General features: G+C 40.0%; 1 protein-coding gene across 1 annotated transcript; it reads right to left on the bottom strand.

The window, feature by feature from the left end:
- Nucleotides 1–267: 267 nt before the first annotated feature.
- Nucleotides 268–26,607, bottom strand: LOC101466075 (integrin alpha-L-like). The gene is made up of 25 exons (XM_076885255.1): nt 26,552–26,607; nt 24,329–24,446; nt 22,049–22,137; nt 19,882–19,964; nt 19,689–19,785; nt 19,221–19,345; nt 17,365–17,507; nt 17,088–17,238; nt 16,672–16,807; nt 16,512–16,564; nt 15,499–15,604; nt 15,294–15,424; nt 15,057–15,199; nt 14,780–14,930; nt 14,364–14,499; nt 14,204–14,256; nt 11,294–11,378; nt 11,002–11,141; nt 10,651–10,797; nt 10,341–10,538; nt 8,779–8,903; nt 8,551–8,690; nt 8,323–8,453; nt 1,326–1,442; nt 268–1,140 (listed from the first exon to the last, which is right to left on the bottom strand). Exons 1-25 carry the CDS (start codon nt 26,586–26,588, stop codon nt 1,129–1,131), a joined length of 2,847 nt encoding a protein of 948 aa, XP_076741370.1. The 5' UTR covers nt 26,589–26,607; the 3' UTR covers nt 268–1,128.
- Between the last annotated feature and the right edge of the window lie 884 nt (nt 26,608–27,491).

Below are 27,491 nucleotides of genomic sequence, written 5' to 3'. Positions count from 1 at the left end.
GGAACAGGAACATGACTAACACCAGGGTGGCGGTGGATCAAATCTGGGTGCTGATTATCAAAGGAGACAACCACGTGTGCTTCTACAACACAAACATGGGAAACAAGTCTGAATAAAATTATTATAAAAGGTAAAATTTAAAGGAATAAATAAAAGGTACAAACAAATTCCCAAGATGGAAGTAAAAAAAGGTAAATGGGAAATAAGATAGATAAAGATAAGGGTGGAAAAATAAGAACGAACAAAACAAAATGAAAAATCCTCAAGGTAAGTGTAACGTTTTATTTAGTGCACAAACAGTTTTTCCTTTTTTTATATTGAGAGGCAGGAACTGACACGTTTATGCTTTAGAGTTCAGATTTTCAGCGACAGTAGCTGACTGTGGCCACAAGATGGCAGTAATTTTAATGCATAGAAACGGGCCAGGAGCTTAGTGACAGTGCTGTGTGATGTGACAGGCTTTGATATGTTTTATTTTATTGTTTTTGCATTTGACAAGACAAACGTTTAAACACATCAGCAGAGTGTCTCTGTGAAACAACGATAGATTCTGGTTAACTGAAGGCCCAGGCTGCTGATAGCTTCTCATGATGTTTCTTCCTCACTCTCTGTGTGTTTACACACCTCTCAGCTTTTAATTATGAGTCATTATTAATCTCCGGCTCTCTTCCACAGCACGTCTTTTGTCCTTCCCTCCTTCCCTCACCCACAGCTGGTCACAGCAGCTGGCTGCCCCTCCCTGAGCCTGGTTATGCTGGAGGCTTCTTCCTGTTGAAGGAGAGCTTTTCCTTCCAACTGTTGCCATGTGCTTGTTAATGGGGGGTAGTTTTTATTGTTGGGGTTTTCTCTGCATTCATCTCTATTTTGTGCAGAGTCTTTATGGGCTTTAGGTGACTGTTGCTGTGATTATGTGGGGTGTAAATAAAACAAAACTGAATCTAAATTAAATAACTAAAAATTAGGAAAGAACGAATTGAAAAGTTTTACATTTAAAGACAAAGTTATTTCTCATTGTTTTCATCAATAAGTCTTTTAATTACTCCATGATAATAACATGTTTTTTACTTGCTAAAAATCAGAAATACGTTCTTGAACAGTTCAGCTCTCACTTCTTCTTCTGCATTATTTTTAAATGGGAATCTGTAAAAAGTAAAAGAAAAAACAAAACAGGTCAAACTTAAACCGCAGGTCAGAAAAAAGCTTCAAACCTCATATTAAATCCTACTAAATACTCTTGGTAAATATAATAGGACATGACTATAGCTGTATCTTTGGTTGTATACAATAAGCATGTAAATACAGACTGTACGGGCGACTGAACTTACCTCAAGGGCAGCCTCTCTTTCAGAGTCCACGCTCAGGACGGCGCTCGCGCTCTCGCTGTCAGGTTGAAGGAAGTTAAGTCTGATCCTGAGAGGTGTTGATGTGTCATCCACATAGTTCTGTAAGAAACAAAGTCGTTGTCATCATCGTTTCAAAACCGCGGTAAAGTGAGCCGTCATTTGTGAGCCGCGGTCAAGCCAGCCGCCTCCTATCCCCCGCATAAATTTCCTTGCGCTTTTACACCAGTCTTTACGGTAGCGCCTTTTCGCTTTATATCCTGATTGAAAGCCTAGACACACAAATTACAATGGAACAGCCCAATACAGCCATCGTGACAGTCTGGTTGCATATTCAAAAATTCATTAAAAATCATTCTTAAAAGTTGATGCCAAGCTTTCAACACAATCCTCTTCTCGGACACCTACTTTACCTCTGGGCCAGGTTTTACCCAGATTTACTGTAATATTACTCAGAAATCACAGTAAACTCATATTCAGTGAAATACAGTCAATACACTACAATTATGTTTATTTCAAAAATTCATTAAAAATCATCCTGAATAGTTGAGGTCCAACTTTCAACACATCCCTCCTCTGGGACACCTACTGTACCTGTGTGCCAAGTTCCATCCAGATTTACTGTAAAATTCCTCAGAAATTAAAGGGTACTTGTATTCAATGCAATACAGCCAATACACTACAATTATGGAAATTTTCAAAAATTCATTAAAAATCATCCTGAGTAGTTGAGGTCCAACTTTCAACACATCCCTCCTCTAGGACACCTACTGTACCTGTGTGCCAAGTTCCATCCAGATTCACTGTAATATTCCTCAGAAATTACAGGAAACTTTTATTCAATCTAATACAGTCAATACAATAGAATTATGTCAATTTTCAAAAATTCATTAAAAATCATCCTGAGTAGTTGAGGTCCAACTTTCAACAGATTCCTTCTCCGGGACACCTACTGTACCTGTGTGCCAAGTTTCAGCCAGATTCACTGTAATATTCCACAGAAATTACAGGAAACTTTTATTCAATTTCACCGTCAAATTAATAAAGCTTCTCCGATTCTGATTTTTCTGTACATATGTAGGTTATGTATTTCAGAAATGTAAATAGAGCTTGTTCGTTTAGATTTTGTATTGCATTCTTTTTCATTTTAATACCTTTTCTAAAAAATTACACTAAGTTTAGAAAATAATGTGATTCTCGCAGTTTGGGTTTGTGACCCAACCCTTTTTGCATTAGTTTTGGTATTTGTTGATTAAGATTACTATTGATCAATGTATGTAATTCTTGTTTTTGCTGTTATTAGTTAGTACTTTTAATTTGGCGATACTTTGTTACGTTCTTCTAATTCTCCCTGACAGCTCATAGTTGCTCATTCTTTACTGCTTTGTTTAAATAGATCGTTTCGTGTCACCTACCATTACAATTCATTCCAATCGCCCTTGTTTGTTAATGTGAGGTATACATTCGTCATGTTTCCTGTTTTAAGAGTCTGTTTTCCTTTCTCATGTTCAAGTCTTGGGTGTACCCCTTAATATTTTATCTCATACTGCTGGTCGCCATCATGTTCAGGTCTGTAGTAGTGTTGACATAGTCACAGTAATATTAATAACAGTCGTATTTTAGTCTCGCCCATTTCAGGATTAATTACAGTTATTGTAACCTATTGCTTTTGCCTTGTTGTATGTTCAAGTTTCTTCCATCAGCCACAATAAAGGGCTCTCTTTTAGTTCATCACAGTTTTGTTGTCCTCTATGTCCTGCTTTTTAGTCTGCTTTTAAATTACATCATCTCACCCGCTGTATAGTAAGTAAAACATATTCCATTCTAAACCTTGCGGTAATCTTTAAGAACATATTTTTAAAAATTGAAACAACTTGAAAAATATTTTTTCAGAAGACTATTTGTAGTGGATTCATCTTATCAATGAAGTAGAGTTTCTGAGCAAATATAGATGTCTATGTTGTTGTTGGACCTCAACTACTCAGGATGATTTTTAATCAATTTTTGAAAATTGACATAATTGTAGTGTATTGGCTGTATTAGATTGAATATAAGTTTCCTTTATTTTCTGAGGAATTTTACAGTAAATCTGGATGGAACTTGGCACACAGGTACAGTAGGTGTCCCAGAGGAGGGATGTGTTGAAAGTTGGACCTCAACTACTCAGGATGATTTTTAATGAATTTTTGAAAATTGACATAATCCTATTGTATTGACTGTATTAGGTTGAATAGAAGTTTCCATTAATTTCTGTGGAATATTACAGTGAATCTGGCTGAAACTTGGCACACAGGTACAGTAGGTGTCCCAGAGAAGGAATCTGTTGAAAGTTGGACCTCAACTATTCAGGATGATTTTTAATGAATTTCTGAAATTTCCATAATTGTATTGACTGTATTGGGCTGTTCCATTGTAATTTGTGTGCGCGCGTGTGGGATATAAAGCGAAAAGGCGCTACCGTAAAGACTGGTGTAAAAGCGCAAGGAAATTTATGCGGCGGATAGGAGGCGGCTCACAAATGATGGCTCACTTTACCGCGGTATTTCAAAGCCTAAAAATACTACGATGCTAACAAACTCAAGCACTGTTATTTGATAAGTCTTAGAGTCAGTAGCGGTTTTTGATACGGGCGACATGGGCGGTTGCCCAGGATGGCATCATGGTGGGGGGTGGCATCATGGGCATCGGCAACAACCCCCCCCCCCCCCCCCCCCCCCCCAAAAGAAAGAACCTCTTGCACAAGAGGTACAAGTTTTTACTCTTGCAAAGAGTATATCACATATGGACAAATTCGACGGGCCATTAATTTGAAAGGCGAAATCAGACCAACATGAAATTTACATGGTTTTACTGTCGGGTTGGATACTGTTGATCTAAAGTGGAATTATCCTGTGGAAACAGCATCTTTCAATTTAAGAGCATTTTGAAATCGTTAAAAGAGTAGGTCGTCTACGGGCAATTTGAAAATACTTTTATTTTGGAAGGCAAAATCAGAGTAACTTGATCTTAACATCGTATCTCTGTGGGGTTGTATACTGTTGATCTAAAGTGGAATTCTCCTGTTGAAACATGAATTTTTCATTTAAGAGCATTTTGAAATCGTTAAAAGAGTAGGTCGTATATGGGCAATTTGAAAAGGCTTTTATTTTGGAAAGCAAAATCAGAATGACTTGAAATTGACATGGTAACATCGTGAGGTTGTATACTGTTGATTTAAAGTGAAGTTATTCTGTGGAAACAGAAAATTTCCTTTTTAGAGCATTCTGAAATCACTGAAAGTTAGGTAAGTTATGGGCATTTTCAACAGGCCATTATTTTGGAAGGCAAAATCAGAATGACTTGAAATTGACATAGTACCATGGTGTGGTTGTACACTTTTGATCTAACATGGATTCATCCTGTGGAAAGAGCAATTTTCATTTTTAGAGCGTTCTGAATTCTTTAAAAGAGTAGGTCATATATCGGCAATTTGAAAAGTCTTTTATTTTGGAAGGCAACATCAGACTGATTTGATATTGATATGGTATCACTGTGGGGTTGGATACTATTGATCTAAAGTGGAATTATGCTGTGAAAACAGCAATTTTCCATCTTAGAGCATTTTGAATTCGCTCCAAGAGTAAGTCATATATGGGCAAATTGAAAAAGCTTTTATTTTGACAAGCAAAATCGGAATGACTTGAAATTGACATGGTAACATTGTGAGGTTGTATACTGTTGATCTAAAGTGGAATTACCCTGTGGAAACTGAAATCTTCCTTTTTAGAGCATTCTGAAATCACTGAAAGTTAGGTAAATTATGGGCATTTTCAACAGGCCATTATTTTGGAAGGCATCATCAGAATGACTTGATATTAATATGGTATCACTGTGGGGCTGTATACTGTTGATCTGGAGTGGAATTACCCTGTGGAAACAGGAAATTTCCATTTTAGAGCATTTTGAAATCACTGAAAGTTAGGTCAATTATGGACAATTTAAAAAGTCTTTTATTTTGGAAGGCATAATCAGAATGACTTGATATTGATATGGTATCACTGTGGGGCTGTATACTGTTGATCTAAGGTGGAATTACCCTGTGGAAACAGGAATTTTCCATTTTAGAGCATTTTGAAATCACTGAAAGGTAGGTCAATTATGGATTTGAAAAGGCTTTTACTTTGGAAGGCAAAATCAGAATGACTTGATATTGATATGGTATCACTGTGGGGCTCTATACTGTTGATCTGGAGTGGAATTAGCCTGTGGAAACAGGAATTTGCCATTTTAGAGCATTTTGAAATTGTTCCAGGAGCAAGTCAGATATGGGCAGTTTGAAAATGCTTTTATTTTTGAAAGCAAAATCAGAATGACTTGATATTGATATGGTAACATCGTGAGGTTGTATACTGTTGACCTAAAGTGAAATTATCCTGTGGAAACCGCAAAATTCTGTTTAAGAACATTTTGAAATCGTTAAAAAAGTAGGTCGTATATGCTCAATTTGAAAGGGCATTTATTTTGGAAGGCATAATCAGAATGACTTGATATTGATATGGTATCACTGTGGGTCTGTATACTGTTGATCTAAAGTGGACTTACCCTGTGGAAACAAGAATTTTTCATTTTAGAGCATTTTGAATCGTTAGAAGATTAAGTCAAATATCGGCAATTTCAAAGGGCCATTACTATGAAAGGCAAAATCAGACTGACTTGATATTGATATGGTATCACTGTGAAAAAGACTGTGGTTGGAAAGTGTTGATATAATGTTCAAATAGTATTTGGAAATACGACTTTTGCTTTTAAGAGCATTATTAAGTCATTGAAAGAGTAGTTCAAAAATGAAGATTCACAGGGCTTTTACTTTGAAATCCAAAATAAGATGGCCTTGATAGTGACAGGGCACAATTAGGGTACAAGGCTGTGTCATATAGATCTAACATTAGAGTTTGTAAAAAAAACCCAAAAACAACTAAATTATATGTTATTATGTTCTTAACATATCTGTTAATTCACTCGAAGTTGGCTTTTATTTTGAAATCCGGTTTCCACATCCATTCCCGTAATACTTTGAATACACAGGGAACGTAAAACAAACTGGAGGCTGGCTTGACTGCAAGTCTCGAATTGGAGGCTGGCTTGACACAAGTAGCTTATCCGGGGGAACACCAAGGCGTTCCCAGGCCAGCCAAGAGATATAATCGCTCCAGCGTGTCCTGGGTCTGCCCCGGGGCCTCCTCCCGGTGGGACATGCCTGGAACACCTCACCCAGGAGGCATCCTTGTCAGATGTCCGAACCACCTCAGCTGGCTCCTTTCGATGTGGAGCAGCAGCGGCTCTACTCTGAGCCCCTCCCGGATGGCCGAACTTCTCACCCTATCTCTAAGGGAGAGGCCAGCCACCCTTCGGAGGAAGCTCATTTCCGCCGCTTGTATCCGAGATCTTGTTCTTTCGGTCACTACCCACAGCTCGTGGCCATAGGTGAGGGTAGGGACGTAGATCGACCGGTAAACTGAGAGCTTCGCTTTTACACTCAGCTCTCTTTTCACCACGACGGACCGGTGCAGCGTCCGCATCACTGCAGCCGCAGCACCAATCCGTCTGTCGATCTCCGGCTCCCTTCTCCCATCACTCGCGAACAAGACCCCGAGATACTTGAACTCCTCCACTTGGGGCAGGAACTCATCCCCGACCCGGAGTGGGCACTCCACCCTTTTGTGGCTGAGAACCATGGCCTCAGATTTGGAGGTGCTGATCCTCATTCCCGCTGCTTCACACTCAGCTGCAAACTGTTCCAGCGCAAGCTGGAGGCCCTCACCCGATGAAGCCAACAGAACCACATCATCCGCGAAAAGCAGAGATGAGATTCTGAGGTGAAAGCCCTCCGCCACCTGGCTAGGACTGCCACTGCTTAGAGTAACCCTTAAAAACTAAGCATTAATACTGATGAAAATGAGTTTTTCACTTCCGTTTGCATCATTCAGGTAGATTCATTGGGATTTTTTTTTATTTCATTTTTTTAATGTAGCTACAAATCGCCTCATCTTATCCACCTAACATTTCACACACACTGCTGCTAAATGAGCAGATTTACCCATTTTAATACCCATTTGTTTGATTTTTTTAAAATTAAATTAAATTAAATTAAATTAAAAAGACGACATTATCCTGCTGTTGTCTGTGGTGTTTTGGTCTCTGGATACAGGATCAGGGTCTGCCTGCCCCTAGCTTATAGTTACGGTTGGATCAGGTGACCCTGAATCCTCCCTTAGTTACGCTGCATTAGGACTATGCTGCTGGGATTTTGTTCCGCAAGCACCTCTTCATTCTTCAGCACTCTGCATTTAATCATTAGTTATTATTAATCTCTGTCTGTTTTCCACAGCTTGTCCTGTCTCCCTCCCCTCACCCCCAACCAGTAACAGGAGATCTATGGCTGTCCCTCCACTGGTTGTGCCTGAGGTTTGTTCCTGTTGAAAGGGAAGTGTTGCTTTCCACTGCTGCAGAGTGCCAACTCATAGGAAGCTGCATGATTGCTGGTGTTTTCTGTAGGATCTTTATTGAGGTGATTGTGATTTGGTACAATATAAATAAACCTGATTATTGATATTAAGGGCGATATATAATGCCTTTAATTAAGCATGTCCAAAGCTTGCAGTCAAATGATTTCCTGTGGCAAACCCTAAAGGGCGTGGAAAAAGAAAAGGACTTGTAGACAAATCCCCGCCCACCTTTTCTCAATGGTTTAAACCCCAAGCTTGCGAGGGGCAGTCAGTCAGGTAAATGTAAAGTGTAAAATAATCATGTAAAATGTCTTTTATATGGCACCAAGCCCTTTGAGGCTCGGCTAAATTCAGAATCTTATGTGACATGTCCATAGTGCGTGCTATGGCTTAAAACAGCTCACAAAACTGGCGCTTTAAGGAAAAGTGGTGATTGAACGATGTGTTAAAGTCATCAGAGAGTGAATAAATAAACAGATGATGTTCAGCATTCTTACTGCTCTGTTGATGGAGTAGCTGACGCAGGTGTTTTCATCTCTCAGCTTCAGGGTCTGACTGAACATACTTTGACTTGCTTGACTCGTCACATTAAGTGTGTATGTGATGTTCAATGCTGAGCTCACTGGCCCTGAAAAAAAGTCACATTAAATAAATACACATTAATCTGGATTTTTAAAAAACAGTTTAAATGTTCCACATTTGTCCGCTCATCACGACAAACTTACCTGCTTTGCTCTTTGTTGCTTCGACCTTTTCAAAGCATGCCGTTATTTTAACCAAAGCTACATTTTTATCTGGACTCAGGGCGTCAAGGTTCTCAGGGTGAAAAGACAGACGAGCCAAGACGTTGAAGACCGGCTTGGATCTGAAAGGAAGCGAATGAACTTAAATAGATTGTCGCTTCTTCTGTCGCTTAGCTTCTTTTATAGGTGCAGTGTTCATATAATATTCACCTGAATACAACAGCTGCACCACGTGATTCAACCACAACACCCGGGAGTCCATCCTCCCCGAGCTCCCCAAAGATGGCCCTTCCAAAGAATTTCAGCCCATGGTCGATATTTTTTCCCATGATTCTCTGAAATAAGAAGATATTAGAGCCGAGTCTAAATACCTCTTTCAGATGACATTACATGTCTGTGTGCTCTCATAAGTGTAAGTCTGATAATATTATCATGCTGCAGATAATTAAACTTCAATGCAAATGCACAGAGGGTTTTGAGAGTGTACGAACACAACTCCATAAGCACAGACAAAAAAGAGAAAAGGCTCTGCACGTCGTTCAGTCGTTATTCTACAATATTTTGACTTGAATACATTTAGGCTGGCAGGTTGTGGAGTCTGACAGAGAAACAGAGATTCTACATGTTCTAAACCCACCATTTGAACTAGTGTTGGACACAAAGTTCTTTGGGCAGGTTGTCATATCTTTGAAGTTATATTACAGCATTACTAAAACAATCAAGAGGCAAGCATGGAGGGGCAACAGTGTTGTGCAGATCCATCGTTTGTGCCTCAGTTCTCTGATGGTTTATAAGATTTGAAGGTTATAGAAATAATTTTCCTCCTGAATCTTTGATAATAACGTAAGTAATAAAGGTCTTTTAAAGGCTTTTTTAAAAAAAACATTGGCTGCTTTTTAATTCATTTTCGGTCCAGTTCTTGTACCTGATCATTTTTTTCATTTTTAAAACCACCTAACACTGACCTGTGAATCATTAAAGCATAAACAAAACTCAAAGACTGAAATTATCTAAATTGTTCTTCTAATTCAATTTCTTTTGACACGTGTCGTTTGATTTGTTTTTTAGAGTTGCAGGAAATTCCACACAATATTTTCAGTGGAATCTTCAAAAATGTCAAAGATAACAGAGTTGGACAGAAAAAAGATAATTTCTTTTGAACTAACACAGTGGAGGCTCTGTTATGGTTCGGGGCTGTCGTTAAATGGCCAGTCGGGTTCACGATTTGTCACAATTTACAGAATTATGAACACGGAAGAGTACAGTCAGATTTTGATCCACCTGGAAAGCGCCTGATTGCCGATGGCTACATTTTTTTTTAGCATCACAATGATCTCAAACACGCTGCCAACACAGTAAAAGTATACCTTTATAGAAAAGCACACAGTGGAACACTAACAGTCATCAACTGGTTTCCCCAGAGCCTGGACCTCAACATTACTGAAGCAGTGTGGGATCATCTTTATAGAGAACAAAAGGCAGCCAACATCCAAAGAGAAGCTTTGAATGTCCTTTAAGGAACTAATCCTGAAGACTACCAATTGCAAGAAAGAAATGACCTGCCTAAGAGAGTTCGGGCTGTGTAAAAGAATAGAGGCAGTCCAAAGCTTGTTATAACTGTACAAACTCTATTTTTGCCTCTTATATCGTGTTTCCATGTATTTTGCACATGTTTGCAAGAAATCACTACACCTACTTAGCATTTTAAAAGCAGAATATAAAGACATGACATGTGGCTCAAGACCTTTGCACAGTAGTATTGTCGGTGTCACCTGGCTGAAAGTGCTGACTATCCCTCTCTGCCTGTTGCCATGGTAGATATACACAGCCCCGCTCTTATCATCCTCAAGCGGAGCTCCGACAGCTACGTCTCGGAGTCCATCTCCATTCAGGTCTGGAAGACTGGATATGGTGGTGCCAAATCTACCCATAGATGGTCCCGTCACATCCTGGTTACTTTCCAGTACAGTCTAATAGGAAACGAGGATGTTAATAATGGACTATGAAAACACATGCATGTATTTTATCAGCTTTAAAGCTCACACAGTGTCACACTGGATCTTAGTTTTTATTATAGCTCACCTCATCACTCACAGAGTAGATGTAGACCCGGCCTTCTTTCTTCACCTGAGGCAGATGAAACTGTGGAGCTCCTACCAGCAGGAAGTCAGTGCTCCCATCTGAATCAACATCTAATGAGCACAGCTCAGCACCGAAGTAGGAACCAATCTAAAAATGTTTTGAGTGTAAAGGATGATTTAGAAAGTCAAAACCAAACCCAAAGACACAGCTTCAAAGTAGTACAGTTATTAAGAGCTGTCCTCTTAATATGACACAAAATCCAAACTTTTACAAAAGTTTTGGCACAAATATTTCCATGCTTTAGCTCAAATCTGAATATTTTTAAAAATCATGATATTTCCAGTTACCAACCTGTTCTCCACGAATTTTCTGCACTTCTGTCCAGTGTATGCAGTGGTGTCTGAAAACGATCTGTCCTGTTTGCTCAAACTCTGGTAAACCCACGAAATACAAAGGAACACCGTTTTTCTTTCCGATGGAAATGGAATTTCCTGCAACAGCCAAATAATAATCTGCTAAATGTTCACTCTGGATCTCATATGTGCTACACTATGGTATCTCAAGTCATAGAAAAGTAATCTTATTAAAGTAGCAGGTATCATATAGATAGTAGGTAATAATAAAAAAAAAGAAATGGGTTTACCCAGGTAACCCTGCATTCGTTCTTGAGGTCTATGGAGAAAACTACGCCAGCTGTTCGATTCCACAGAACCCACGATCAGGCTATCCTGCTCACAGAAACATCTGATTACAGTTCAGGCTGAACAGAGACAGAGAGGAACTGAGATACCAGTAACAGTGATGAGGTAATGTCACAAATCAGTCATGAATTAAAATAAGAACGCTTACAAAAAAGCAAAGCTCAGCTAAAAAGGAGATTTTGAGCTGCCTCGTTCACATTAAGTGATAGGAACTGTAGGAAAATGATGTTTTTCCACTATCACTTAAAGCACACTACTAAGGCTACGCTTGGTTATAATCTGAAGCAGAGAAATTGCATTTATAGTCTCATTCATGGGTTTAATGATCCACTGTAATTATTATTTTAATTAATAATCGACATTCTGTAGTTGTATTGACGGACAGTTTAAAATGTATTATTAGAGTTTCTTCAAACTGTTTTCATATTTTGAGTTTGATATACATTTTGGATTTTTTGGGGAAAGTAAAGCTTTTATGGTTTGTTTTCTTTGCTGTACATAAAATGCATCCGATCACTCCAAAAAAAACAGCAGCATACTGATTTTTCTGTATTTCAATAACTACAGTGGAGATGCAACTCATGTTGCTGATGCTGATGCTGTGGAAAATGTAATTAACAACAGAATTTTGCAGTTATTTGCATTACATTACACATTGTTTTATTCACAAGAGAATATAGGAAAGATATCAAATTTTTGAACAGAATCGGCTGTGAAGTTGGTCCTGTCTTCTAAGGAGCTGTCTTCTTGTAGTCGACTACAAGAAGACAGCTCCTTAGAAGACAGGACCAACTTCACAGCCGATCAGATCTGCACACTGTTAGACCTCTGCCTTACCACCACATATTTCAAATACAATGAAGGCTTCTACAGACAAAAACATGGCTGCGCCAAGGGCTCCCCCGTGTCACCTATTGTAGCCAACCTTTACATGGAGGAAGTGGAAAGGAACCCAGCCACTGGTACAGATATGTAGACGACACCTGAGTCAAAATCAAGACACAAGAAGTGGAATCCTTCACTGCGCACATTAACGCTGTGGATAAAAACATCAAGTTCACCAGGGAAGACACAAAGGACAACTGTTTGCCTTTCCTGGACTGCGCCGTGCACATTGAAGAGAACGGCAAACTCAACATCGAAGTTTACTGGAAGCCCACACACACAGACCAGTACCTCCTCTTTGACTCCCATCACCCTTTGGAACACAAACTTGGAGTAATTAGGACCCTACACCACCGGGCAGAACATGTTCCCTCTAAGCCTGAAGGAAAAAAGAAGGAACACACACATGTAAAGGAAGCACTCAAAACGTGCGGCTATCCTAAATGGGCGTTCTTAAAGTCAGCAAAGAGGCACAGAAAAGAAGACCAGACACCAGCGAGGGAGGATAAGAAGGACAGACACAACAACGTTGTCATCCCCTATGTAGCCGGTGTATCAGAGAAACTCAGGAGAGTTTTCTCCAAGCATGACATCCCGGTGCATTTCAGACCCAGCAACACGCTCAGACAGAAACTGGTTCACCCGAAAGACAAAACGCCAAAACACAAACTTAACAATGTGGTGTATGCTGTACAGTGCAGCGAGGAATGCTCAGACCTCTACATCGGAGAGACCAAACAGCCACTTCACAAGCACATGGCACAACATAGAAGAGCCACCTCCACAGGACAAGACTCAGCAGTCCATCTGCATCTTAAGGATAAAGGACACTCTTTCGAGGATGCCAATGTTCACATTTTGGACAGAGAGGACAGATGGTTTGAAAGAGGAGTGAAAGAAGCCATCTATATCCACTGTGAGCGACCATCTTTGAACAGAGGCGGGGTTTACGACACCAACTCTCTGCCATCTATAATCCAGTTTTGAGATCCCTTCCCAGACGCCTTAACGCCCACTCACATCCTGGGCCATCTGACCTCAGGAATTCGCATGATAAGGTGGGGCCAGGTTTCACAATGAACACACCCGAAACTCTGGCTGATTGGGACCCACGCCCAGTTTCCCACCTTGGCTCATGTGATTAGAGGATCATCAGGGGGTCCTTTTGTCCCTCTGTGGGGGGAAACTCCCACTGGGTTTAAATCTGGGACTCTCCACCATTTGACCTTAGAACTGAAGAAGCTTCTCGGATGAGAGGTGAAACGTCTTCAAGTAACTTAAAGAAGTCCAGACGCTTTTCTTTGCAAGCTCCTTTGACTACGATGACCTGGATGACTGAGAACCTTCACAGACATATGTATGAGAGAGCTTTAACCTGCGTTTGTGGATGGAATGGTGAACTCTGTTCACAGACAGTGATTTCTGGAAGTGTTCCTGAGCCCATGCTCATCTGATTTCCATGAAATAATTATTCACCATCTTAATGCATTGCTGCCTGGGGCCCCGAAAATAACAGACATCCAATATTAATTTTTGGCCTCGTCCCTTGTGTACAGATTTCTCTTGATTCACTGAATCTATTGGTGATATGCTGTACTGTAGCTGGTGAGATATTCAAAATCCAATATTAGTGGATTGTCGGGTACAGGTTCAAATTAAAGTTCTTGATTTCTAAAACAACTTGTTTTACAAACAGAAAGACTGAAGAGTACATTTTACAATTCTAGCACATTTCCAGTGTTTCTCTTTGTGTCAAAAAGTCTGTCAGTGCGGATTTTATTTTACAAACAATAAGAATTTAAAATTTTAGAAAGTAAAAGTAAAGTTTAGCAGTAGTCAGTGCTTTATTATCTGCGCTTTAGCTGCACCTGTGTATGTCAGGTTAGCCGTGACTGAGAAATTTTAATCTCGTCACAAGTAAATAATTTACACTTTGAATGTGTGCAGTTTTAACCTTTTGAAATCACCTTTTTGAAAACAGCACTGAATCCACTGAATTCTGCCCGAGGAGCTGTGCAGCCTAAATAAATAAAGAGATACATGTGACCACCACTGGTCCACACCAGGAAGATAACAGTGATTTCTGTAAATGTATTTATCAAAACAGGGAACAAAGTTTAACATCACCTTCCACAGTAAATATCTTTTTCTGTAAATTCTCCAGCACTACTGTGAGTCCATCATAGTTCTCAATTTTGAAGGTATTTCTATGTTTTGGCTCTGAAGCGATGGCCCTGAATTTATGCAGCGTAGCATGTCCGACCTGAAATCAGAATACTGCTTGAAAACATGAAATTCAAAGTCTGACATCAGCATGGGAAATAAAAACTGGACTAAGAACTGAAATCTGCTGAGCTGTTTGTGCTGAGACTGACACCATCATGCATTTCTACTTTAGTATGACTGTGTATCATCTAAATAACAGTGAATAAAACAGTCTAATACTATAAGAGTGTTTATGTGACACAAAATGATCACATTTATTTGTCTAACGGATAAATCTGATTTTTCTGTTGGGACTGGTGTAACACATCACATCCTACCCCAACGACAAGACGAATTATATTTTTATCATCGTATCTTCTAAAGATCCCATTCCTGTCTGTATCAGAGGGATCTCCGTCTGTGATTAGAATCAGAACTTTGGTAACATCAGGAGAGGCACCTGCAGCTGGGTTGTCAAAGATTTCATCTCTGAATCAAATGCAAAAGCAAAGCAACACTCAGAATAAACAACATTTAAAAATATGAATAAATGAACAAATACAGTGCTCATTATCTCACAGCTGCATTGATCCTGCTGCTTTTGACACAACTTACAACACAAACTCGAGGGCTCTGTGTGTGCGGGTGAGAGTTTTTAAATGTTTGTCTTTCATAAGTTTATCGAAAGCACGTCCAGCTGCATAGTCGTTGAAGTCAAACACTTTGTGGACTGTAAAAGAGAACTGAACTGCTGCAAACTGGAAACGGAACAAACAACAACAAAAATATACGTTACTACTTATACTCATTACTCATATAATGTATAGTTTATATACATCAATATATAATGACCATTACTGGCGTGTCCCTAAGGCTGCCCATTATCTCCACAATGAAGTCTTTATTTTTGTTGAATTCAGCTTCGGTCAGACTCGCTGATCCATCAAATAAAAAAACGACTTCCACAGACTTATTTGTTCGTTCTGGGGGGAAAATTTTGAACAATTTTAAAGAGAATGTAACCAGGAACATATAAAACTTTAAAAAACAGTTTTACCTTCAACAACAGAAGAAGAGGTTTGTTGAAGATTTGGGATCTGGTGACAGACAATATTCAGGTAGGAGTTGTCGGAACAGTTGCTGACTGCAGTTGTGCTGCAAACCTAAAACAAATTATAACTGAACTTAAATGTCCAACAATGGAAATATTTAGCAGTTACAGTACAGCTAAATGCAGAGCATAGCTCAAATCTACGGGAAATCCATCTGTGCTGCGTAATCATAACAGAAGATACAACTTAAAATGTTGACTTTAGAATATTACATAGCTACAAATCAATTGTATTTTATTTATAAAGTGCCAAATTACAACAACAGTTGCCTCAATGTGCTTTATACTGTAAGGTAAAGATCTTACAATAAAACAGAGAAAACCCCAACAATCAGATGACCCCTGTGAGCGAGCGCTTTGACAACAGTGGGAAGGAAAAACTCCCTTTAGATGAATGAGCATAATTAAAGTGATTACTCTGCATCCTGTGGAGAACATGATTTCAAGGCAAATCATTCAGCGCTTATTCAGAATTGTTCAATTTCGTCAGCCTTTCTAAACCCTGATGTCACACTGCTAGAATCAATATTTACACCAATGAGATGATCACATAATGTTTCAATTACACAAAAAGTCTCACGCAGCATGACAGCATACACTCCAGGACCCCACAACCACAAATGGTGCTCACTAGTTCAGAAAATTGATAGAAGGATGTATAGAAATAAAAAGTAAAGCTATTTTTTTTATTTTATCGCTTTAAAAAATTACTGAACTGTCACTCGAAAGAGCAGGTTGCCACAAACCAGTGAAAATTTGATTTTACTTCACAGAAATAAAATCAGTGCTGCTGGATTATAGATCAATAACTTATCTGGACATCAAATGTGTGGAGATTATGTGATTTTCTTTATTATTTTAAAGTCGTTACTTTATAATATTAAGTGACTGTTGTTGTGATTAGCTGCCATATAAATAAAACTGAATTGACCTGAGCTGAGTTGAAGTTAGATATTCACCTTTTTGAAAACAGCACTGAATCCACTGAATTCTGCCCGAGGAGCTGTGCAGCCTAAATAAATAAAGAGATACATGTGACCACCACTGGTCCACACCAGGAAGATAACAGTGATTTCTGTAAATGTATTTATCAAAACAGGGAACAAAGTTTAACATCACCTTCCACAGTAAATATCTTTTTCTGTAAATTCTCCAGCACTCCTGTGAGTCCATCATAGTTCTCAATTTTGAAGGCATTTCTATGTTTTGGCTCTGAAGCGATGGCCCTGAATTTATGCAGCGTAGCATGTCCGACCTGAAATCAGAATACTGCTTGAAAACATGAAATTCAAAGTCTGACATCAGCATGGGAAATAAAAACTGGACTAAGAACTGAAATCTGCTGAGCTGTTTGTGCTGAGACTGACACCATGATGCATTTCTACTTTAGTATGACTGTGTATCATCTAAATAACAGTGAATAAAACAGTCTAATACTATAAGAGTGTTTATGTGACACAAAATGATCACATTTATTTGTCTAACGGATAAATCTGATTTTTCTGTTGGGACTGGTGTAACACATCACATCCTACCCCAACGACAAGACGAATTATATTTTTATCATCGTATCTTCTAAAGATCCCATTCCTGTCTGTATCAGAGGGATCTCCGTCTGTGATTAGAATCAGAACTTTGGTAACATCAGGAGAGGCGCCTGCAGCTGGGTTGTCAAAGATTTCATCTCTGAATCAAATGCGAAAGCAAAGCAACACTCAGAATGAACAACATTTAAAAATATGAATAAATGAACAAATACAGTGCTCATTATCTCACAGCTGCATTGATCCTGCTGCTTTTGACACAACTTACAACACAAACTCGAGGGCTCTGTGTGTGCGGGTGAGACTTTTTAAATGTTTGTCTTTCATAAGTTTATCGAGAGCAAGTCCAGCTGCATAGTCGTTGAAGTCAAACACTTTGTGGACTGTAAAAGAGAACTGAACTGCTGCAAACTGGAAACGGAACAAACAACAACAAAAATATACGTTACTACTTATACTCATTACTCATTACTCATACAGTGGGGCAAAAAAGTATTTAGTCAGCCACCGATTGTGCAAGTTCCCCCACTTAAAATGATGACAGAGGTCAGTAATTTGCACCAGAGGTATACTTCAACTGTGAGAGACAGAATGTGAAAAAAAAATCCATGAATCCACATGGTAGGATTTGTAAAGAATTTATTCGTAAATTAGGGTGGAAAATAAGTATTTGGTCACCTCAAACAAGGAAAATCTCTGGCTCTCACGGACCTGTAACGTCTTCTGTAAGAAGCTTTTCTGTCCCCCACTCGTTACCTGTATGAATGGCACCTGTTTGAACTCATCATCTGTATAAAAGACACCTGTCCACAGCCTCAAACAGTCAGACTCCAAACTTCGCCATGGCCAAGACCAAAGAGCTTTCGAAGGACACCAGGAAAAGTATTGTAGACCTGCACCAGACTGGGAAGAGTGAATCTACAATAGGCAAGCAGCTTGGTGTGAAAAAATCAACTGTGGGAGCAATCATCAGAAAATGCAAGACATACAAGACCACTGATAATCTCCCTCGATCTGGGGCTCCACGCAAGATCTCATCCCGTGGGGTCAAAATGATCATGAGAACGGTGAGCAAAGATCCCAGAACCACACGGGGGGACCTGGTGAATGACCTGCAGAGAGCTGGGACCAAAGTAACAAAGGTCACCATCAGTAACACACTACAACGGCAGGGAATCAAATCCCGCAGTGCCAGACGTGTTCCGCTGCTGAAGCCAGTGCATGTCCAGGCCCGTCTGAAGTTTGCCAGAGAGCACATGGATGATACAGCAGAGGATTGGGAGAATGTCATGTGGTCAGATGAAACCAAAGTAGAACTTTTTGGTATAAACTCAACTCGTCGTGTTTGGAGGATGAAGAATACTGAGTTGCATCCCAAGAACACCATACCTACTGTGAAGCATGGGGGTGGAAACATCATGCTATGGGGCTGTTTTTCTGCCAAGGGGACAGGACGACTGATCCGTGTTAAGGACAGAATGAATGGGGCCATGTATCGTGAGATTTTGAGCCAAAACCTCCTTCCATCAGTGAGAACTTTGAAGATGAAACGAGGCTGGGTCTTCCAACATGACAATGATCCAAAACACACCGCCCGGGCAACAAAGGAGTGGCTCCGTAAGAAGCATTTGAAAGTCCTGGAGTGGCCTAGCCAGTCTCCAGACCTCAACCCCATAGAAAATCTGTGGCGGGAGTTGAAAGTCCGTGTTGCTCGGCGACAGCCCCAAAACATCACTGCTCTCGAGAAGATCTGCATGGAGGAATGGGCCAAAATACCAGCTACTGTGTGTGCAAACCTGGTAAAGACCTATAGTAAACGTTTGACCTCTGTTATTGCCAACAAAGGTTATGTTACAAAGTATTGAGTTGTATTTTTGTTATTGACCAAATACTTATTTTCCACCCTGATTTACGAATAAATTCTTTACAAATCCTACCATGTGGATTCATGGATTTTTTTTTCACATTCTGTCTCTCACAGTTGAAGTGTACCTCTGGTGCAAATTACTGACCTCTGTCATAATTTTAAGTGGGGGAACTTGCACAATCGGTGGCTGACTAAATACTTTTTTGCCCCACTGTATAATGTATAGTTTATATACATCAATATATAATGACCATTACTGGCGTGTCCCTAAGGCTGCCCATTATCTCCACAATGAAGTCTTTATTTTTGTTGAATTCTTCTTCGCTCATACTCGCTGATCCATCAAATAAAAAAACGACTTCCACAGACTTATTTGTTCGTTCTGGGGGAAAAAAGCATGAAAATATTTAGCCTGGAAGATGGAAACAGACATAAATATACCTCAAACAGTCCTACTAGATTTTCTGGTCTGATGAAACAAAGATTCATGTATAAGCATGAACATTATTTAATTAACAAATGCAATAATTATGATCTCACAGTTGTACTCAGCCACTGTTTCTAATGTAACTGAACTAGAATCAATCAGAGTGCTCTGTGTGTGTTGGTGAGACACTTGAAGCTTCATAGTTGTCAAGTTCAAACATTTTGTTGACCACTACGGTCTGCTGGACACAGACAGTGCCTTTACTGCTAGAACCCGCCGTCCCCAATATTTTTTTTACCTTGGGTGGACGGTCCACGGTCGAGTTTCATCTTGTAACACACTTTGTTCAGAGACGAGTTCCCACTGTGTGGATGCACTGCACGTGGGCTGCAAACCTACATCAGGTTTTAAACGAGACAAAGAAGTATGATCTGAGATCATTTTTTTGTTTTGAATATTGTCAGAGGAAATGTTTTTTGAGTGTTTCTTACAGTGATTTGAGAGCGCATGGCGTCCTCAGATATCGACAGTCCAAATTGCCTGATGGGTACTTGCATGTGTTCGGGCCAAATTTCTGTGACAATAACATCAGATTAGTACCTTATATTAAAAATACAAATACACTACATCATTCTGCAATAGAAAAAACCCTGTCTCGCTCTGGGAATTAAAACTCATTTTACATTGTGGGACACATACAGTCCACTTTGATTTTAAATGGACCAGACCAGGTGAACTGTAGTCTTTGCCGTGATCTAGATGATGTTTCTTGCAGTTTGCAGTTTCACATGGCCTTCATAGACATTGTGATGTCTAAATTGTGCCAATAATTAATAGCACTACTGATATGACAGTAAAACAGTAAAAGTATGAGAATTTATTCTGCTATGACTAATAAAAATATCAAGATTAGCTGTTTGGACAGGCTGATCCTATAAATTCGTCCCTTTAAAGGGTACCTATTATAATTCAATTGAATTCAGTTGAATTTATACAGTGCAAAATCACAACAACAGTTACCTCAAGGTGCTTTATATTGTAAGGTAGACCCTACAATAAACCTATTATACTTCTCCTTACTTTCTGCCATATATCCTGTTATAACTGTAGTTGCTAATATTAAACATGGGCAAAATAAAGTCTTAAGAGTTTGTACATTCAATCCCTTCAGACTTCTCCACACTGAGTTTCAGCTTGATGTCATCCATGTACAGGAGGTGGCTGACAACTGTTCCATTCCGTAGCCAGTCTTGTTAAAGATCTCACTGAGCGGATTCAGACCTATACATATATGTGTATATAAAATGTGTATTCCCTTTCCATGGCTGTACATTAAAAGCATGCAGCCGTTTAAATGGCTGTACAGCAAACAAACTTGGTCCTCGTTGGACATGTACCTGAGATTCTGGTTCTTGCCTCAAACGCCAGGCGGCGAAGCAAAAAATCCTTACTCAGCATAGATAGCAGTTTATGTCTGGCTTGCACACCCAACATAATTGTTGAACTGATTAACTGTTAACTGCCTTTCTGCAGACTTTTGGACTTTGGCCATAAAACTCACAAATTCAATGACGGATGAAAGACTGGTGTGTGAGAAGTTATGGTGTAGGGTCGTATGTATCAGAAGTGGCAGATGAAAAGAAAGAATGAAGGATGAAAGGGTACCTGCAGGAGGAGGAGGAGGGTCATTATCCCCCGCTGGTGCTTCTTTCCTGTCTGTCTTTTGTGTGTTGTTTCTGTTTGTGTTTTAAGGCACTATCATTTGTTTTGCTTGCTCTCTATGTTTTATTTTTGCTGTAAATGTACTGTTCTGCTGTTCATCACTGTTGAATAAACTCTGTTCAAAGAATTCCACTCATTTCCAGAGGACCTTTTTGAGTGATTTGATTTTAATTGGATCTGAAACGCTGGACCTCCACAGCGTTAGTGGGATAAGGTTATCATATTGGGTTCCAAATTTGTGACCCGACACACTTTGCTCTCAGACTGCGGGTTTACTTGTTGTTCCTAGAGTATTTAAATGTAGAATGGGAGGCAGAGCCTTCAGTTTTCAGGCCCCTCTTCTGTGGAACCAGCTTCCAGTTTGGATTTGGAGGCACTAGCTCTACTTTTAAGATTAGGCTTAAAACTTTCCTTTTTAAAAAAAAAGCATATAGTTAGGACTGGATCAGGTGACCCTGAATCCTCTTTTAGTTACACTGTAATAGGTCTAGGCTGCTGGGGGGGATTCCCATGATGCACTGAGTGTTTCTTTTTCACTCACTGATATGTGTTTATACACCTATTTGCATTAAATCATTAGTTAGGTCAAAGGGGTCATATGACTGTTGGAGTTTCTCTGTTTTCTGTGTAGTATTGTAGAGTCTTTACCTTACAATATAAAGTGCAGTAAGACAACTGTTATTGTGATTTGGTGCAATATGAAAGAAAAACAAAAAACAAAGCTGAATTTAAAATAAAATCTTGAATGTGACTCTGGAAACTGCAGCAGCTGCAGAGTAGGTGCTCATTCGGTTTGAGTGAGCTAACTCTTACAAATCCAGTTTAGTAATGGTTTCAAAACAGCTTTGTTTCATATACAACCTCCATACTGTGGCAATAATTTTTAATGTCCTGATTAAACATGTCATTTGCATTTCAAAAACCGCATTAATGTACCTGGAACAATGATGCAGTTGTGGGTCAGGTTCAGATCAGATGTGCATGTCTCCTCATGTCCTAGCTGCTCTGGTGCAGTGACAAGTGTCCTGTGGACACAACAACACTCGTGATAATCACTAAAAAGAGAGTTTTTCTGACCTGTGCTCTCAGAATTTCTACAGTGGCTTGCAAAAGTATTCGGCCCCCTTGAACTTTCCCACATTTTGTCACATTACAGCCACAAACATGAATCAATGTTATTGGAATTCCACGTGAAAGACCAACACAAAGTGGTGTACACGTGAGAAGTGGAACGAAAATCAGACATGATTCCAAACATTTTTTACAAATAAATAACTGCAAAGTGGGGTCTGTGTAATTATTCAGCCCCCTGAGTCAATACTTTGTTGAACCACCTCGCAGCTGCAATTACAGCTGCCAGTCTTTTAGGGTCTGTCTCTACCAGCTTTGCACATCTACAGACTGAAATCTTTGCCCATTCTTCTTTGCAAAACAGCTCCAGCTCAGTCAGATTAGATGGGCAGTGTTTGTGAACAGCAGTTTTCAGATCTTGCCACAGATTCTCGATTGGATTTAGATCTGGACTTTGACTGGGCCATTCTAACACATGGATATGTTTGGTTTTAAACCACTCCATTGTTGCGCTGGCTTTATGTTTAGGGTCGTTGTCCTGCTGGAAGGTGAACCTCTGCCCCACTCTCAAGTCTTTTGCAGACTCCAAGAGGTTTTCTTCCAAGACTGCCCTGTATTTGGCTCCAGCCATCTTCCCATCAACTCTGACCAGCTTCCCTGTCCCTGCTGAAGAGAAGCAGCCCCAGAGCATGATGCTGCCACCACCATATCTGACAGTGGGGATGGTGTGTTCAGAGTGATGTGCAGTGTTAGTTTCCACACATAGCGTTTTGCATTTTGGCCAAAAAGTTCCATTTTGGTCTCATCTGACCAGAGCAGCTTCTTCCACATGTTTGCTGTGTCCCCACATGGCTTGTGGCAAACTGCAAACAGGACTTCTTATGGTTTTCTGTTAACAATGGCTTTCTTCTTGCCACTCTTCCATAAAGGCCAACTTTGTGCAGTGCACGACTAATAGTTGTCCTATGGACAGATTCCCCCACCTGAGCTGTAGATCTCTGCAGCTCGTCCAGAGCCACCATGGGCCTCTTGGGCATTTCTGATTAGCGCTCTCCTTGTTCGGCCTGTGAGTTTAGGTGGACGGCCTTGTCTTAGTAGGTTTACAGTTGTGCCATACTCCTTCCATTTCTGAATGATGGCTTGAACAGTGCTCTGTGGGATGTTCAAGGCTTGGGAAATCTTTTTGTAGCCTAAGCCTGCTTTAGATTTCTCGATAACTTTATCCCTGACCTGTCTGGTGTGTTCTTTGGACTTCATGGTGTTGTTGCTCCCAATATTCTCTTAGACAACCTCTGAGGCCGTCACAGAGCAGCTGTATTTGTACTGACATTAGATTACACACAGGTGCACTCTATTTAGTCATTAGCACTCATCAGGCAATGTCTATGGGCAACTGACTGCACTCAGACCAAAGGGGGCTGAATAATTACGCACACCCCACATTTCAGTTATTTATTTGTAAAAAATGTTTGGAATCATGTATGATTTTCGTTCCACTTCTCACGTGTACACCACTTTGTGTTGGTCTTTCACGTGGAATTCCAATAAAATTGATTCATGTTTGTGGCTGTAATGTGACAAAATGTGGGAAAGTTCAAAGGGGTCGAATACTTTTGCAAGCCACTGTATGTCACTTTAACCTTTCAGTTGAATTTGAATTCAATTACTTGGGCAGTAGCAACAATACAGGCACCGTCTCTGAAAACGCCCCTGGACCACATTGACAACAACCACGAATACTCTCGGGGTCAATGAAAGTAAATGTGCTGTGTGGGCGTTATTTATTTTTCCCTCGATCAGGACAAAGGTAATCTTTACTTTTACCCAAGTTTAAGACAGCAACTAGAGTTACATGACCTTTCATTTTATCTTTGCACTTTTGGGACATCAAACGTGCTCTGATCATCAAATCCCAGCTAAATTTTTCCCCTACTTTCTTTCCAGTCCATTTCCTGTCCCCATCCTCTATGAGAAACGTTAAATAAAAAGTTCTATTGTGCCTTAGTGAGATCTGATCAGACAGAAATAAGACAACAACAAAAAACATGCACTGATTTGCACAGAAAAGCTGTACACCACATTAATGATGCAGATATGATTTAATATTTTGATACTTTGCATCTTTAGATTAGCTTTGATACTCACCCATTGTTCTTGTCAGACAGTAACTGAAGCACCTTGTTTTGGAAGAAATCTTTTTGTTCTGTAGTAAAGATGCGGGTGGCTGTCGTATCAATGTTGAAAGCCAGACATACGGAGGTGGCTGCAGCACGTCATAAAAAAAAAATAATCATGATTTCATTTAGTATTTAGTATTTAGTATTTATTTATTTATTGTCATTGTCAAGAACAATGAAATTGCGTTTGGGGCTTCCATACAACCCAAAAAAAAAGAAGAAAATAATAAATACCCCTTAAAACCCAAGTGTACATATTTAACCCAGTGTGACTCCAATGCAATAAGACAATCTTTAGCAATAATGTTCGTAGAAATTCAGACAAAGACCTGAGAAACATGACAAAATACAACAATGCAACCCATTCAATATTATTGTACTGTGAGATATGATATCAGATATGATAGTTATCTATTTAAGAAAGAGGGGGGGGGGGGGGGGCAGGAGGGGGAAGAGAATAAAGATATGATGCACCAATGCAGACCAGTTCATTGCTATTAAGAAGTTGGATATGGTTATTGTCCGTGAGAGGGGGGCAGAGAGTTCAGGAGCCTCACAGCCTGTGGATACAGGCTTTTGGCCAGTCTGGATGTTCTGGCCTGTATAGACCTGTACCTTCTCCCTGAGGGCAGCAGATGGAAAAGGTGGCGCGCAGGGTGATGTTGGTCCCGCAGGATACTGTGCACCCTCCTCAGACAGCGAGTGGGGAAGATATTGCTGATCTCTGGCAGACTTGTTCCAATAATTCTGCCAGCTTCTTTCACCACCCGCTGGAGTGCTTGCTGATCGGCCTTGGTGCAGCTGGGGAACCACACTAGAAATCCATACGTCAGAACGCTGCTGATGGCACAGTTGTAGAAGTTCAACATCAGAGATCTGGGAATGTGTGCGCTCCGCAGTCTCCTCAGGTAGTAGAGGCGCTGTTGGGCCTTCCGTACAACTGAGGTGATATGGTTGCCCCAGGACAGGTCCTCGGTCACAGTTACCCCCAAGAATTTAAAACTGCTCACCCTCTCCACCGCCTCACTGCCAATGAAGAGAGGCAGATGGTTGTTATGACCCCTCTTCCGGAAATCTACAATGATCTCCTTGGTCTTTTTGGTGTTTAAGACCAAGTTATTGTCGTGGCACCATGACTCTAGTTGTTGCACCTCTGTCCTATAGTTTGTCTCATCATTGTTGGATATAAGTCCAAGCACTGTAGTGTCATCTGCAAACTTAACAATGAGATTGGACGCGCAGGAGGAAATACAGTCATGGGTGAAGAGAGTGTATAGCAGAGGGCTCAGAACACACCCCTGAGGGGCACCGGTGTTGACCACAAGGGTGGAAGAGGTGTTCTTACCCACTCTGACACTCTGTCTACGGTTAGTGAGGAAGTCCACAATCCAGTTGCACAGAGAAGAGTTAAGTCCCAGTTGGTGGAGTTTGGGACGGAGTTTGTATGGCCGGATGGTATTAAAAGCCGAGCTGTAGTCTACAAAGAGGAGCCGTGCATAGGTGTTCCTGTGTTCCAAGTGCTTCAGTAATGTGTGTAAAACGTTTGGTTGGCAATGGTAACACACTGAATTTGAGATCATCGGTTTTAGAAAGTTACAGAAACGGTTCGACTGAGGCCGTAAATCAAAATTGGGACGATGTGGCGAGAGGGGGTCCTGATACACAATACACATCTGATTAAGTGTATTGGCTTCTTACGAACTTTTGTCTACATACAAAGAAGCTCGTGACAAAAACATACTACAAATACTGTGTTCTAATTTGAGCATCCAGAGGATCGGAGGATAAAGTGTGACACATTTTCCACAACATGATATAAGATGGTTAAAAAAATAAAGGCCATAGTATTCCTAACATTTCTCTCTGTTGTTGATTTTAGCATGTATCACCCACACAAAAGCTTTGTTTGTGCACAGGTCTGAACTTTAAACTGACACAGTTACAGTCGGCCGTTTTCTCTTTTGCATTAAATCAGGCCAGATGCACACTGACTGGATCTTTCTACTTTAAAAACAGACATGAGATTCCTCTCAATCTTTTAATCCAACTCTTAAAAAGAAAATCAGTAAAGACATTTCTCCAAATGCTGAATTACGCCTTCAAACAGTCAAATTGAAAAGACAACTCTTTCCCCACACTCAGCTTCTTTTTTTGATATGATTTTGTAGAAATGTATTTGTTTAAATCTTACCAGCAGCCACTGTGCAGATGAGCCAGACTAACTTCATCTTTTCTACTGGTCGTTTCCACAGAATGGTAGAAAATGATAAAGGCTAAGGAGGAGTCAGAAAACGAGGAGGGCCCACGCAGTTTGAATTAATTTTTGAGAGGAATCCTTCTACACATCACGTGCATGGCTTCAGTTTTGACTGAATTATGTATTGACAGAAATATACAGTTTAAATGTTATGAACTTGTTAACTTTGTGCACCACTTTGTGACTCCTGACTCAGAAAAGTTGAAATATAGGTATAAATAATTGTATATTGTTTGCTAAAATTCAGATTCTCACAGTTTTTAGGTCTTTTTGTTAATATTTTATGAATAATCATAAAGCATCCAACCACCGCAGAGTCATCAGAAAACTTCTGAAGATGGCAGGTCTCTGTGCAGTGGCTGAAGTCTGTGGTGTTAAGGGTGAAGAGGGAGAGGACAGTCCCTTGTGGTGCCCCTGTGTTGCTGATTACCTTGTCAGACACACACTGTGGTCACACATATTGTGGTCTTCCTGTCAGGTAATCAACAATCCAGGACACCAGAGAATTGTTGATTATATTTGACTAATCTCTGAGAAGTCCAGTTTCCTGCTTCAAATTTGGGTATATTAGTCTTATTTGTCTAATAAATGCCTAAATAAAAAAAAAAAAAAAAAAAAAAATAGAATTCTTAGTTTTTCTAAAACATTTCTTTTCTTGTTTTCACGAAGTCATCAACTTAAAAAAAAAATTCCTTTCACTTTTACAGTTATCCTTCTGTCACTCGTCTCCACCCACTCCACCTTGCCTCTCTTGTTCACCGTGTGCTGCCTTGGATGGTGATGGCTACCTCTGCTTCTTGTGACTTGTTAACTTGCAGATGAAATGAAGCAGTGTAAGGCAGTGTAGTGCTTCCACTGTGAAACTGGGACGTCT

The sequence above is a fragment of the Maylandia zebra genome, linkage group LG6 (genome assembly GCF_041146795.1).
Source record: "Maylandia zebra isolate NMK-2024a linkage group LG6, Mzebra_GT3a, whole genome shotgun sequence".
Classification (NCBI taxonomy): domain Eukaryota; kingdom Metazoa; phylum Chordata; class Actinopteri; order Cichliformes; family Cichlidae; genus Maylandia; species Maylandia zebra.
This window is presented reverse-complemented; position numbering and strand designations above follow the sequence as displayed.

Excerpts from the sequence above, each read along its gene's own strand:
- LOC101466075 (XM_076885255.1), bottom strand. The coding sequence starts at position 26,588 with ATGAAGTTAGTCTGGCTCATCTGCACAGTGGCTGCTG. Across the intron at positions 11,379-14,203 it reads TCAGTGCTGTTTTCAAAAAG|GATAGCCTGATCGTGGGTTC; the intron begins GTGATTTCAAAA and ends TTCTGTGAGCAG. Across the intron at positions 8,691-8,778 it reads GGTGCAGCTGTTGTATTCAG|ATCCAAGCCGGTCTTCAACG; the intron begins GTGAATATTATA and ends GCTTCCTTTCAG.